General features: G+C 56.5%; 1 protein-coding gene across 5 annotated transcripts; it reads left to right on the top strand.

The window, feature by feature from the left end:
* The first annotated feature begins 6,023 nt into the window (after window positions 1-6,023).
* ATXN7L3 (ataxin 7 like 3) lies at window positions 6,024-13,644 on the top strand. Of its 5 annotated transcripts, none has more exons than XM_025861762.2 (13): window positions 6,024-6,206; window positions 7,570-7,680; window positions 7,976-8,108; window positions 8,307-8,478; window positions 8,657-8,754; window positions 8,950-8,972; window positions 9,281-9,347; window positions 9,498-9,583; window positions 9,917-9,985; window positions 10,254-10,297; window positions 10,567-10,638; window positions 10,731-10,888; window positions 11,002-13,644. In XM_025861762.2, exons 2-13 carry the CDS (start codon window positions 7,630-7,632, stop codon window positions 11,148-11,150), a joined length of 1,122 nt encoding a protein of 373 aa, XP_025717547.1. In that variant the 5' UTR covers window positions 6,024-6,206; window positions 7,570-7,629; the 3' UTR covers window positions 11,151-13,644. The 5 variants fall into 5 exon arrangements, with proteins under 5 accessions (XP_025717547.1, XP_025717549.1, XP_025717550.1 ...); XM_025861764.2 differs by having other exon boundaries at window positions 6,029-6,206; window positions 9,302-9,347; XM_025861765.2 differs by having other exon boundaries at window positions 6,032-6,206; window positions 9,555-9,583.
* Window positions 13,645-13,674: the final 30 nt, after the last annotated feature.

Raw genomic sequence — 13,674 nt, 5'->3', positions numbered from 1 at the left:
GGTGGGTCCCACTCCCAAAGGAAAGCAGACAATCTGCTTTGCCTTGGACGTGGTGCTGGGGGTGGGGGAATTAGGGGAGGATACTCCCCACTCCCACTCCCCTTCCTTTGTCCTGACCCTGATATAGGGGTTCATAGGTTCTATTTCTTCCCAAGAGCCCCTGCAAAGAACCCCATTTTCCTGTTTGAATGCCCCTGTGCTGTTGTGTTTTAGTGGAATGTGTTTTCATTTAAAAACTACTTCGAATGGGGCACTTCTTTTTTTCCCCGTTTTAAAAATCGAAAATTCTTACAGTACGAACAGGGCTGTGGGGATGGGGGTGTTGGTGCTGTAAGAGGTCACTCTGAGTGCATTTTGGCACTGGGATGGGATGGTCGGAGTGGGAGGACCCCCCCCCACTCTCTCCCCTTTTTTTCTAATATTTAAGGAGTGTTTTTGTAGGTTTCAACAACAACCACAACTTGAATTTGTATCATGGGAGGTGGGAGGGAGTGTCTTAGAGGTGTCTGCCTAAGCTTAAGGCCAACTGTAGAAGTTTTGTTTTCCCTCTTTTTGTACAATAAAGTGAAAAAGGTTTGACTTGCTGTCTGCTCACTGGAATCAATGAAGGGCGGGGTGCAGGGGGGATGCACGAAGTTCAGTGGGGAAAGACTCTCGAAGCCAGCTTGTTTGCCCCTTCTCTCTAGAACCATCTTTCTCTTCCTAAAAGATTCCATCTTTCTCTTCATAAAGATTCCTTCACATTGTTCTGTGCTATTATTGCACTTCCGTTTCAGTTTGTTCACCTTGGGTTGTCAGACCACTAAAGACAGAAATTTGGGGAACAGATACATTATTTTCTCCCAGAGTGCACTGCCTTGGGAAATTGGGGGCAACGAACTATTAGGGTCAGGGGTTCACCCTGGTCATGTAAGGATTTATCATTGGGAGTTGGGGTGACCCTCCCATCTTGAGCCTTCAGCCTCACCCAGGGTTAGAGATGACTTTCCTAACTCCACCCAGGGCTCTTATGGGAAGTGGGCTGGGCCAAGATGACTCGCCCTCGGAGGTTAAGGAAGATAGACAGGCTTCCCTGCACAGGCCTTGGCCAGGTTCCTGGAACCACCAAGGGCTGGAGACCTAGTCCCCATCCAGGAGCTCTCCCTTGGCCCACACCCTGGTGTTCTTGGCCAAATTGCTGGAAAGCTCACTGCCCTTCATGGTCTCCCATTTCCTCACCTCCCACTCACCACTCTCCTGGGGGTGACTCTAAATTCACCAGCATGTTCATCATTCCATCCAGTGGGCACTTGTCCGTCTCTTGACTTCTTGGTCTATTCTGCTAGCATTGGGCTCTTCATTCTATCCTAGGTGTTCATGTCACCTTATGAACCTCCAACTATCACCCATAGGTAACTAATCCAAAAGGTGGTATCTACAGAGTCCGTTCTTCCAAACTGCAAACCTGTGTAGATTTCTGTGTATCCTCTGGGATATGTTGCAGGCACCTCATCCCTCAAGGCCCAAAATGATCACCAACCTCTAGTTATTCAAACTAGAAACTAGGGTATCAGCCTTGACTTCTCTCTCCCTCTTCAAACCTCCGTATGTATTTGCTCACCCAGACCTGTCCATTCCACTTCCTGTGTCTCTTCCAAATCTGTGCACCCTTCCCCATTGCTGTCATCCCCATCCTATTCAAGGCCATCATCATTGCTCAACTTTCGCAAAGACTTCCTAAAACTAGTCTTCCTGCTTACACTCTTGCCCCCTACAGTCCATTCTGCACACAGCAACCAAAGTTATTTTTTTAAAAAGAAATCTGGGGGCATCCCACTGGCTCCGTTCGAAGAGTGTGCGACTCGGGATCTCTGGGTCATGAGTTTGAGCCCCACATTGGGTGTAGAGCTTACTTAAATGAATAAAAAATTTTAAAGAAATAAAATGAAAAATCTGAGGGGCGCCTGGGTGGCTCAGTCGTTAAGCATTTGCCTTTGACTCAGGTCATGATCCTGGGGTCCTGGGATCGAGCCCCGCATCGGGCTCCCTGCTCGGCGGGAAGCCTGCTTCTCTCTCTCCCGCTCCCCCTGCTTGTGTTCCCTCTCTCGCTGTGTCTCTCTGTGTCAAATAAATAAATAAAAATCTTAAAAAAAAAAGAAATCTGGTTACTTCCGTACTAACAACTTACATGACTCCACAAGGCCTGGCCCCGGCTTCCCATCTCCCGCCTTCTCTCACCCTGCTCTTCCTAATCACAACGATCCAGCCAAGTGATCTCTTTTGTTCTTCAAACATGCCTACCACAGGGCCTTTGTACTTTCTGCCCCAAATGCTAATCTCTCAATTCTACACACAGCTGGTTTTCTCATCCTGCAGGCTTCAGCTCAAATGTCACCTCATAGACAGGCCTTCCCTAACAACGCTTTCTAGTGAGGCCTCCTCCTACATCTTTGTTTCTGTATTTGTTTACCTGTTTATTGGCTATCTCCCCAGGTAGAAGACACCTTATCTGCTTGTCTACTACAGTAACCCCAGCACCTAAAATTGCCTGGTATACATTTGACACTCAAGAAACATTTGTTGAATGAGTGACTAAGTACGGCTGACAAGGTCCTGGGGGATCCGTTGCCCCTGCTGGCCTCTGTACCAACTCAGCTCTACCAGCCATCCATGTCTCAAAACATACCACACTCTCTTCCAGGGCCACATTCTGCCTATACACATCACCATTCCCACTGCCTCGAATGTTCCTCTTCACCTCACTGTCTAGTTAATTCAGGGCTCCCCTTAAAAAAATCACTTCTTCCAGGTGGGGGGGATCTTCTCTGACCCCTTGACAAAAAAATCATGCCATTTGTTTCTTCAGCAGCCCGGATGCCTTCACACTCAGTCTTGTTTCCTCCACACCAGGCTTTGCTGGGGTGTAAATTCCACTAGGACAAAGTCTGTGTGTCTCTCTGGCTCGCCACTTACACCCTGGGGCTCGCCCAAAGCCCAGACCAGCGCAGTCCTTAGTGTTTATTGACTGATGCTAACTGTGGAGACCGAGCACGTTCCCAAAGAGGTCACCACCACTGAGCAGCCCAGGCCAAGGGCCGGATGAATAGAAATGATCCACTTGTAAAGGAGTTTGGTGTGAGGATGGCCACGGGTGGGAAAGTGAGGAAGGATTTAGGTAAACAGAGAGGAGACAGGAAGGCTTCCTGGGCATGTGTAAATTCCTCAGGGCAGATATACTGGGCTTATTTGGAGACTGAGAAACAGATCAGCATTGTCGGAGTTGAGAGTTCCTGATTCACATTTTGGAGGTTCCTGAAGGCCTGGCCTCACTTCAGTGATCTTCAGAGAGCCTCCACCAGCTGGTCTCACAGTACCTACAACACACACCAAACCGAACTTGTCCTCCTTCCATCCTCGTATCTCCTCCTCAGAGTTCCCCATCTTGGTTAAAGGTGTTTTCAGGGCTGTCCTTTACCTCACACACCTCAATCGATAACAAAAATCTACAGACTCGGGGCACCTGGGTGCCTCAGTTGATTAAGCGTCTGCCTTCAGCTCAGGTCATGATCCCAGAGTCCTGGGATCAAGCCCTGCATCGGGCGCCCTGCTCAGCCAGGAGCCTGCTTCTCCCTCTCCCTCTGTTGCAACCCCTGCTCGTGTTCCCTCTCTCCCCCCAAATAAACGAATGAATGAATAAAGAAAGAAAGAAATACAATCGAGACTCAGCATGCCAGAATGATCTACTTAAAATTCAAGTCTGATCAAATGGTTCCCCTTGAGGACTCCTCATGGCCTATAGAGCTAAAGCCCATATTACTCAGCACACCTTTCATCCTGTATGGTCTGACCTGCTCACCTCCTGCTGCTTCCCCACCTATTCCTATGCTCCAGCCAGGCCCCAAACTGAACCATACTCCTGAAGCTTGCTGTTTGGGATGTCTAGTGCCCTCCTGGCCTGCCTTGACCTAGTTCATCTCCCACTATAAGAAGCCGTTACTGACCAACTCTCTTGCATAATTTTAACTGCCCTCCTGGCCACCCCATCCCCTGTGCATCTCTCTTGTTTTTGTTTGTTTTTTAAAGATTTTATTTATTTGAAAGAGAGAGAGAGCGGGAGAGGGGGAGGGGCAGAGGGAGAGGGAGACGCAGACTCTCCACTGAGCAGGGAGCCCTACAGGGCTCAATCCCAGGACCCCAGGATCATGACCTGAGCCAAAGTCAGACACTTAACTGACTGAGCCACCCGGGTACCCTCTTGCTTGTTTTTAATCACAGTGTTTGGCAATTATTTTCCTACAGTTCTGTCTACCCGACAAATTGTAAACTTCTTGAGGAAGCACAATTGTCTTATTTCATCTTTGTATCCCAGCACAGGGCACTGTAAGATTCTTAGAGCATGTGAGAATAGCAGCTAAAATTTATAAACCACTTACAGTGAGCTAAGAGTTTCACATGCACTGACTTGTCAGTGCTCACAACAACCTAATGAGATACGTACTATCATTATACCCGGTGACAAGAGAGTAAACTGAGGCAACAGAGAGCTCACTTGCCCAAGTTTATTTGCCAGGTCCATAGATTTAAATTCAAATCTGGTCTTAACCACTTAGGACTATTGCCTCAATACATGTTTGCTGAAGACCAAACAGCCAGTGATGGTCCCCAAGTGTATGATTTAGGACTTTCCTCGTTTAATCCCCTCTTCTAAGGGGGAGGGGGGCTGTCAGATCCCCATTCCAACACTCCAGACCCAGAGAATAACCGAGATAGAAGCGCCAGTCTGGGCATTGGTTGCGGCTAGGAAAGGCCCTTTCCTTCAGAAGGTAAAGCGGGACTGTGAGAGCGCGCGGATCCGGGCACACCCAGGGGAGTAGCGCGGGGTCGGGGGAAGGGTCTGGCTAGTGCCGGGCAGGCTGTCCGAGAGGTGGGGGGTCCAGCGTGGGTTCCGGAAGCCCGAAAGCCGAGCAGGTGTGGGATCTATATTAGGCTGAGGGCGGGGAGGGCGCTCCGCTCAGAAGGGCACAGCTCGGCCTCCGCCCTCAGCGGAGGACCCTCATCTCGGGCGTTCGTTGGCTCGCAGGCCTGGAGTGGGCTGAGACCCGCCCAGAAACAGGGGAACGGAGGCTCGGACGAGCGCCTTTGGCTCCATAGGTTTTCTGCTCTGAGGTGCTCCCAGAGCCCCACTTCAACTCCGGCCTCTTCAGAGAAGTGGCTGCACGCTACGGGGTAAATGCCGGCGTGGGGGCGCCCGGAGGCGGGGTGGGGGGGGGAAGAGCTGGGAGCCCCGAGGGAAGGGCGGGGGATCCTGGGCCGGAAGGCGTCCCAGGCTCGGCTGGGAGCCGGCGCTCTCTTTCGACGCCACCCGCTGCCCCCGCCCCGGAGCCGGCCGGGACGGCACAACGTCTCCGCCCCCAGCGCACCGCGCACCTCACCTTGAACGTCGCTCCACCCACCGCTATCCTATTGGGCCGGCCGGACCGAGGCGAGACGGCGATTGGCCGAGGTTGCTCCCGAAGGCCCCGCCCATCTCCCCGCCCCCGTCCCCGTCCGCCGGTACTTTGGACGGCGGCGTGGCGCCCCTCCTCCCCGCCCGGTCCCCGCCCCCTGGAGCAAATGCTGCCGAGCTGCGGCCGCGGGGCAGATGCACGCGCTCGGGCCCTTCTAGCAGGCGCGAGCAGTCGCTGGGCGCGCGAAAGCGAAAGAAGGAAGAGGAAGGGAGGGCGGGGGCGGGGTGTTGAAGAGGGGCGGGAGGAGGAAGAGGAGGAGGTTGGAGCGCGCTCGCGCTTGGCCTCGCGCCCGCGCGGAGGGAGGGGGAGAGGGGCGCGCGCGCGCACGCTCGCGTTCTCGCTCGCTCCATCCATCCATCCTCCGGTCGCGGCACGCGCGCGCGCTCCGGGCTCGCGCCGCACCCCCCGCCCGGGAGAGGCGGGCTGGAGTGGGGGGCGGGGGGAGGGGCGCGCGGACGGCGCGCGGACTGCGCGCGGGCGGGGTGAGGTGAGGAGGAGGAGGCGGCGACGGGACGAGAAGGGAGGGGAAGGGGCCATGGCCGCCCGGTGAGGCGGCGAGGCGGGGGGGCGGCCCGACCCCCCGGCCCCGGGCCCTGGGCCCCGGGGAGAGGCGAGGACGGACCGACGGACATGGGGCTCCGGAGCAGCCGCCGCCGCCGCCGCCGCCGGAGGACGCGGCCCTGAGAGGCCGCCGGGCCCCGGCGCGGCCCCCCGGGCGGGGTGAGTACGGGACGGAGACGGGGACGGGGGAGGGGCCTGCGGGGGGCGGGGGGCGGGGCCCGAGGCGGGGCTTGGGCCCCCTCCCCCCAGGTCTGGGTCAGCGCCCCTTCCCCTCCCCCCGGGCCGACGCGGAAACGCCCGGCTTCCCCCGGCTTCCCGGCCCGGCCCGGGCCCCCAGCTCTCCCCCTGTCTGGGTCCCCCCCTGGGCGGGGCAGGGCCGGCCGGGGAGGGGGCGAGGGGCCTTTGTTAGGGAGCCAGGCCCCAGCCCCCGGGACAATAGAGACACCCTCCCGGACTCCTCTCCCCGGCCGGCTGGGGCTGTCGGCGGGCGGGGAAGGAGAGGGGCCGGGACGCGTCCCACTCTGCCCACTCTCTAGGGGTCGGTCTGTCCCGGACCGGCGCCGGCCTCGGGCGGCTCGGCTCTCCTCCCCCCAGTCGGTATGATGCAGCAGCAGTGCCGCAGGGACGGGGGAAGAGCCGAGGCCCGGCCTCCTACCCTCCCCAGTGCCCCTGGCTCATTTGTCAGTCCCCACCCCACTCTAGGCCGGCAGCTCCTTAAACTCGTACCCACCGTTCAGAGGGGCCCCGGACTGTGGGCGCTGTTTCTGAATCCTTTGGTGGGGATTCCTGGACTTTGGGGCTCTTGGAGAGACTTCCGGGCTGGTCCTGAGGGAGGGAGGGTGGTTATCTAAAAGGAGAACAGGTAAGGGGAGTGCCCACTCCCGGCATGCCATCCCAACCGGGCTCTATCCCCTCTTCTTGCTCATGGTGGCTAGAAATGCTCCTTCAGCTCTAGGTTTCTGTGGGTTCTGCTCCCCTTCTGTAGTCACAGGCTTATTTCCAGGGAAGACAGAGTGGGGTGAAGGTTGTAGGGTTCTTAGGGCCATTCCTACTTCTGGTAGCAGTACCCCCCCAAGTGGACATCCTGGCTGAAAGCAGAGGTGACTCTGAGGAGAGCCTAGAGAAGGGGGGGGTGTATTTAGGAGTCTGTGCAGTTCTTTGCCACACCCTGTGGGTTTGCTTTGAGGCCTTAGAGTTCCTTCTCCTCCCCCTGCTGCATTGCACCATGGGTATCAAAGAGGGGTTTGAGTTTTGGGGGACCTGGGGTGAGCTGCTGCCTCCTATAGACCCAGACTTTGACTGGTAGCAGAGTCCAGGGCCCGAGTTCAGTCCTGGGAAGGACTAGGCCGCCTTTGGGTTTCAGGCCCTGAAGGACCATCCAGACTTAGTGAGCCTAGGCCTTGGGGAGGTGTATATCCTGATGCCAGGATTAAGCTCTGGGCAGTGAGGTGCAGAGAGAAGGTGGCAGTCTTCAGAGGTGCCTTGGACTCACACCAACACCCCCCCACCCCCATGTGTGCAGCCGTGTTGCCGCCCGCTGTGCTATGAGCAGTCAGAGCGCCGTCTCCACAAGAGTTTACAAATGAAAATGGAGGAAATGTCTTTGTCTGGCCTGGATAACAGCAAACTAGAGGTGAGGGCTCCCCCACGTGTGCCTCTAGTTCTTTCTCTTGATGTCTCTACGTCGCTATATCTGGCATTCACACCAAAGAGGAATTTGGGTAGTCAGCCTGGTTCCTTAAAGGGAATAGCCAGCTGAAAAGGCCCAAGGATCTGGAAGAAGAAAGGACGCGAAGTCAAGATGGGGAAAATGGCAAAGAAAGCATTGTCTTTGGCCAGGGCGAATTGACAGGTTTGGTTGGTGAGAGTTGCTCTCAGTCCAGGGGGCCATGACTCTCCTGACCACGGATGTTCTCCCCTGGGCCCAGGCCATAGCTCAGGAGATATACGCGGACCTGGTCGAGGATTCTTGTTTGGGATTCTGCTTCGAGGTACACCGGGCTGTCAAGTGTGGCTACTTCTTCCTGGACGACACGGACCCTGATAGCATGAAGGATTTTGGTGAGCTTCAGGGTTGAAGGAGAGCCGTCCGGCCCCTGCCCCGGGGATCCTTGGAAGTTCCTCCTCTGGAAACTGCACCAGATATAGCGCCTGGAGCTCCTGTGAGCCTAGGCAGGGGGTTTCAAGAGGCCACGGGCGGGGAAACAAGAGGTGAGGGTCCCCTGCCCGCCCTGATCGCCACGCCTCTCCTGTCCCCAGAGATCGTGGACCAGCCGGGGTTGGACATCTTTGGACAGGTTTTCAACCAGTGGAAGAGCAAGGAGTGTGTCTGCCCCAATTGCAGCCGCAGTATTGCTGCCTCCCGCTTCGCTCCCCATCTGGAGAAGTGCCTGGGAATGGGCCGGAACAGCAGCCGCATCGCCAACCGCCGGTGAGGGCTTCGGGCTTCTGCCGCTGCTAGACCCAGAGCTGCTGGGCTCGTCTCTCGTACCCTGTGCCGCGGCGTTGGGGCCTTGGTAGGGCACAGAGGGTGGCACGTGCTTGGCCTCTGTGGCCGGGAGCAGAGAGAGGTGGCCGCCTTGACCCTTTGTCTTCACTCCCGTTGGCAGGATTGCCAATAGCAACAATATGAACAAGTCCGAGAGTGACCAAGAGGATAACGATGACATCAATGACAACGACTGGTCCTATGGCTCAGAGAAGAAAGGTGTTTGGGGATCTGGGGAAGCTGGGGTGGGTGGGCATCGGGGTGAGGTGAGCAAGTGGGAATTGGGTACATAAGGGTCACAAGCTGTTATGTTGAATGAGAAGGGGAGAATGTAGCTTTGTGCGTTTCCATGGGGAGGGGTCCTTAGATCGAGAACTGAAAGTGACCCTGCCCTCTTGTTTTTGTCTTCTTCAGCCAAGAAGAGAAAATCAGACAAGGTGAGAGCCGGGGCGAGCATGAGGGAAATTTGGGCGAAGGACAGATACCCTCCCCTTTGGGCAGGGAGTCCTCTGGTATCTTGACTCAAGTCTGAGGTCCATGGGGTGCCTCTCTGGGTTTTGGGATGAGGGTGTCTGTGGTGGGCAGGAGGGCAGCGGAGGCCTTGGGGGAGTAGGGGAGGAGGGAATATGGGTAGGTGGGCCTCTTACTGGGGAGGAAGAGTAGGAATTTGAGGATGTTTCTTTGTCAAATCTTTTTTCCTTCCCTGGGTTCTCGGCTCCCCTTTATCGTTACCCTTTCCCCAAAGCTGTGGTATCTCCCATTCCAGAACCCCAATTCCCCTCGAAGATCCAAGTCTTTAAAACACAAAAATGGTAAGTGGGGCTTGAATGATGGGGGTGGTTCTAGCTGCGTCTGCTGGGACTCGTTGCTGGCGGGTGGAGGTGGGGGGCTAAGGGGGACGGGTATTGAGGGAGGGCCTGTGATCCTTCTGTCACCCCCACTTCCTCTCTGGTTATTTTCAGGGTTCTCTGTCTGTACCTCTGCATCAAACACCCTTCCCCTTCTTTTTTCTTCTTCAGGGGAACTTAGCAATTCGGATCCTTTTAAGGTGAGTAGGTGCTGCCCCTCTCAGGTTTTCTTTTGTTTTCCTTGCTGTGAGCTGGGTGGGATTTGGACAGGTAGGGATCAGAATGCCGATGCCGATGCCGGAAGCACTAGATGGGGTATTCCGGTCTTGCATACTTACGTTCTTGCTGGGTCCCAGCCCCTCCCCGACGTGCCGGTGGGATGGGCAGAATCGCTGGAAAACCGCTGGGCCGGTCGTAGGCCCTCCCACGTAGAGATAGATGAGAGAGACTGGTTCCTCCCACCCATCCGGCCCTTCCCCCCCCCCCCTCTGGGGCTGCCTCTTGTCTGACCTGTACCTTTGGTTCTCCCCCAGTATAACAACTCAACTGGGATCAGCTACGAGACCCTGGGGCCGGACGAGCTGCGGAACCTGCTCACCACGGTGAGAGACCAGGGAAGGGGAGGCCCTTGGGAGTGGGCTGGAGCCACAGGCAGTGGTCACATCCCCGGAGGGGGCTGGTGACAGCAGTCAGGGCCACGTAGCTCGCTCTCTTTGGAATCAGGCTTCCTGGCCAGTGGTGGTCTGGGACTGTCCTGGACACCGTGGGGCCACTTCTGTTTGTGCGATGCAGCATTTGTACAGAAGAGAATATCTAGTGTTTAGAGTAGGCTCCCTCCGTCCCTCCTTTCAGCTTCTATTCCTCTTCCAGCAATGTGGGGTGATTTCTGAACACACCAAGAAGATGTGCACAAGGTGAGCTCAGAACCTAGAAAGGGGGCCGGGGGCCCTGCTGCACACTCACTCTGGGCATGGGTGTACCCTTGGACTTGGGCAGTGGGGCTCCCACCCTTCTCCTCCCTCCTCTCATGGTCAGGCCTTGGGCCACAATCTCGGGGCACTCTGTTTTTCCCTTCCCTGTCTGAGTCCATTCCTCCCGCCTCTGCTGAGGAAAAGGGGCTTCACCTGAGGTCCTCAGACCCTTTCTTGCCTTGTCAGGCTCTGATTAATTCTCTCCCCACCAGGTCCCTGCGCTGCCCCCAGCACACAGATGAGCAGCGGCGAGCCGTGCGGATTTACTTCCTCGGACCCTCGGTGTAAGGGACCCTCCAAGGAGGGTGGTGGGTTGTGGAAGATTAGAATGATGTTGGTATCCCTAAAGCCCTTCTTTGACCCCTCCCCTTTCCAGCGTCCTTCCAGAGGTCGAGAGTTCCCTGGATAATGACAGCTTTGACATGACTGACAGCCAGGCCCTGATCAGCCGGCTTCAGTGGGACGGCTCCTCTGATCTCTCACCCTCTGATTCAGGCTCCTCCAAGACGAGTGAGAATCAGGGATGGGGTCTAGGTAGGTGATACATCTGGGCCCCACGGGCTCTCTGCCCGAAGCCAGGGTTGTGGGGACACCTGTGTTCTCCTGACACAGCCCAACTCTCATCCCTGGTGCCTCTTTCTGTTTAGGTACCAACAGCTCTGAGTCACGGAAAACCAAGAAAAAGAAATCCCATCTGAGCCTGGTAGGGACTGCCTCCAGCCTAGGCTCCAACAAGAAGAAGAAGCCAAAGCCACCGGCACCCCCGACGCCCAGCATCTACGATGACATCAACTGACTTGGGTGCAAGGGATAGCCTTTGGCTGAGCAGAGCCCTCTCTCCCAACCCCCACCCAGGTGGCAAAGCCTGGCAAATGGACGGCTGCTGGGGGTTTGGGCTTGGGAGGCTTGGTGGGCCAGGCAGGCAGAGGATCCAATTATGCACCCCTGGGGGGTGTCAGGGTCCTCTGCAATGGAGCACGACCCCTTGGCATGCAGGACTCAGACCTGGACATATTATGCCTTGGACATAAGTTTGGTGGGGAGGCGGTTTTCCTATTTATTCTGTGAGTTACTGGATGTCCAGCTAGGCCAGGGGCCTGACCTGGGCACTGTGCCAGGGCACTGCCTGCCCCCCACCCCAGGAACTGGACTAAGCCCTGCCGAGAAGCATCGTGGCTACCCGGGAGGCTGTGGGTTGGAAGCTGAGCCTGGAGGGGGCCTCCCCCAGCTGCCCTCAGCAATGTGAATGGGTCCGGTGCTTGGAGCTGAGGGGCAGGGCTGGGTGTGTCCTGTCTGTGTGCAGAATCCTATCAAATGCCCCCAATCCCAGGGGTAGGCAGGCACAGCAAACTGTCTGCTGAGGTGGGAGTCCAGAGCTGCCACCGCCTTCCCTGCCCCCCAATAGGGGCAGCCCTTTCCCCTCAGTCCCCATGGGCCTCCTTGGCAGCAGGAGCTGTCCTTTTGTTGTTGGGTGCCAGGAAAGGGCCTCCAGCCTCTGCAGCTTCAAGGAAGGGGCAAGGGGAGGGTAGGAAGAGGGAGCTGTGTATCAAAATGACTCCCCCCCCTACCTTTCCTCCCTGACCCAGGGCTGGTGAGGAGTGGGGCCCCAAGGTGAGAGGGAACGGTGCTGCTTTATTTGAAATGTTTTCTTACCTCATTCCCTGCCCCAGGAAGGGGCCCAGCCTCACCCTCCTGGGGTGGCCCCATGTTCCTCCCGCCTACCCTGCCCCGCTGCCCTAGCAGGGCAGTCCAAGTTCCCAACTGCTGCTTGCTACCCCCCTCCTTCACCTTGACCAGCTTCAGTTCCTCTCTCGATGCTCCTGCCTCTGAAGCCTGCCCTGTTTCCCCTTCCTTAGCCGCTTTTAAGTTATTTATTCTGTACTTGTGGTTTGGGGCTCTGAGGAAAATCCTGATCTTTTACCTCTCCCCCTTTGCTAGGAGTTGGGGTGGGTAGAGGCTAGTCTCTGTGCTCTGGGTTGTCAGTAGAGGGGTGTCGTGCCTAGGCATTGCCCCTCTGTGGGACTCTCATGCCAGTGTGCCCACCTGCCTGGTCTACATCCCGAAGAGATGTACCGTCCCACCTCCACGTGGGCACCATCGCTCCCAGGAGCCGAGCTGGAGGACTACAGTCTGGGCTAGGAGCAGAGCTGACTGACACAGGGATGGAGTTGACCCTGAGCCATGTTCTCTGGCATTTGCTGGATGTGAACCCTGCCCTCTTCCCAGGAGGAGCCATCCCACATTTGGGTAGCTAGTACCCAGGACTGGTTGGACTGATTTGGGTTAGGGACCCTAGAGGGTTAAGGGAACAACGAGAGATAGGGCTGCAGTACCCTGTCTGTAACCCCAATCTCCCCCTGGGGTGGTTGTTGATTGTGGCTGATGCCTGGTTACAAATTGGTTTTTAACCCAAGAATTGTGATTATTTTTTAAAAAGCCAAACAGATTTTGGCAGGAGTTAGAATAAATCCTGGGGCCTGGGCTCCTCTGTTCTTGACCCTCCAATGTCTTCTCCCTCTAAGGGGAAGCCAGAGGGAAAGGAGGATTTCAGCCAGCCTCCAGCCTGCTTCCAAATGAAGTCTTGGGAGTGGGTTGAAGGTGAAGGGAGGAAGGCCATGGGCCATTCTCCCTTCTGAGAGGCAGCTGCAGCTCAGGCCCTACCATACCCTTTCCCCTCTGGCCTCTTCCTTTCCCCCCCTCTGGTTAGAGGAGGGAGAAGTGGGAAGTAGTTTGGGAACTGGTTTGTCCACATCCACTTCCCCATTGTTCCTTGGCCCGCCCTCAGGGCAGAGCCCCCTGCCCAAGCTGGGTAAGAGATGGGCTTGGTCCAGCAGGGACCCTGAGGGAGCAAACCCCTTTCCTTCTGGGGAGAGTGTGCCCCCCCCTACCATGTAGTTGAACAGGGGCTAGGAGCTCCCCACTCCCCTCCCTCGAACAGCAGGCTGTGTGGGTTTCAATCCCATCCTTCCCACCCCGGCTAGGTGTCGTCCACCCTGTATCCTATCATGTGTCTGAGTGTGTGTGGGGGGGGTTCTGTACTAATTTCCATGGCCGGTGGCTTTTCCTTCCATGCATCACTCCCCCCCGCATGCCCAGGGGCCACCCGCCTGGCATTACCGCATGCTGGGGTCATTGGGGGAGGGGGGAGGGGCTCACGCTGTCCTGTGGTCTTGAGATTTTTATTTTTGCATATGTAATCCATCCTGTACAGGTAGCTAACTTTGTAAACGCTGTGTATTTCCCCTGCCCCCATGGCTGCTGGTGTAAATAAACTGCATCTCCCGTTGGTAGCCCGGCCTACCCACCCTCATTACCATGTT

The sequence above is a fragment of the Callorhinus ursinus genome, unplaced genomic scaffold (genome assembly GCF_003265705.2).
Source record: "Callorhinus ursinus isolate GAN/ISIS: 27379988/994484 unplaced genomic scaffold, GSC_fseal_2.0 scaffold102, whole genome shotgun sequence".
Taxonomy (NCBI): domain Eukaryota; kingdom Metazoa; phylum Chordata; class Mammalia; order Carnivora; family Otariidae; genus Callorhinus; species Callorhinus ursinus.
The sequence above is the reverse complement of the archived record's forward strand: the minus strand, read 5'-3'. Positions and strand labels throughout refer to the sequence as shown.

Bases quoted from the DNA above. Each gene is read 5' to 3' on its own strand.
- ATXN7L3 (XM_025861762.2), top strand. From the start codon at position 7,630: ATGAAAATGGAGGAAATGTCTTTGTCTGGCCTGGATAACAGCAAACTA. The intron at 8,973-9,280 runs GTGAGAGCCGGG...CTTTCCCCAAAG, and splicing joins AGAAGAGAAAATCAGACAAG to CTGTGGTATCTCCCATTCCA. The intron at 10,639-10,730 runs GTAAGGGACCCT...TCCCCTTTCCAG, and splicing joins TACTTCCTCGGACCCTCGGT to CGTCCTTCCAGAGGTCGAGA.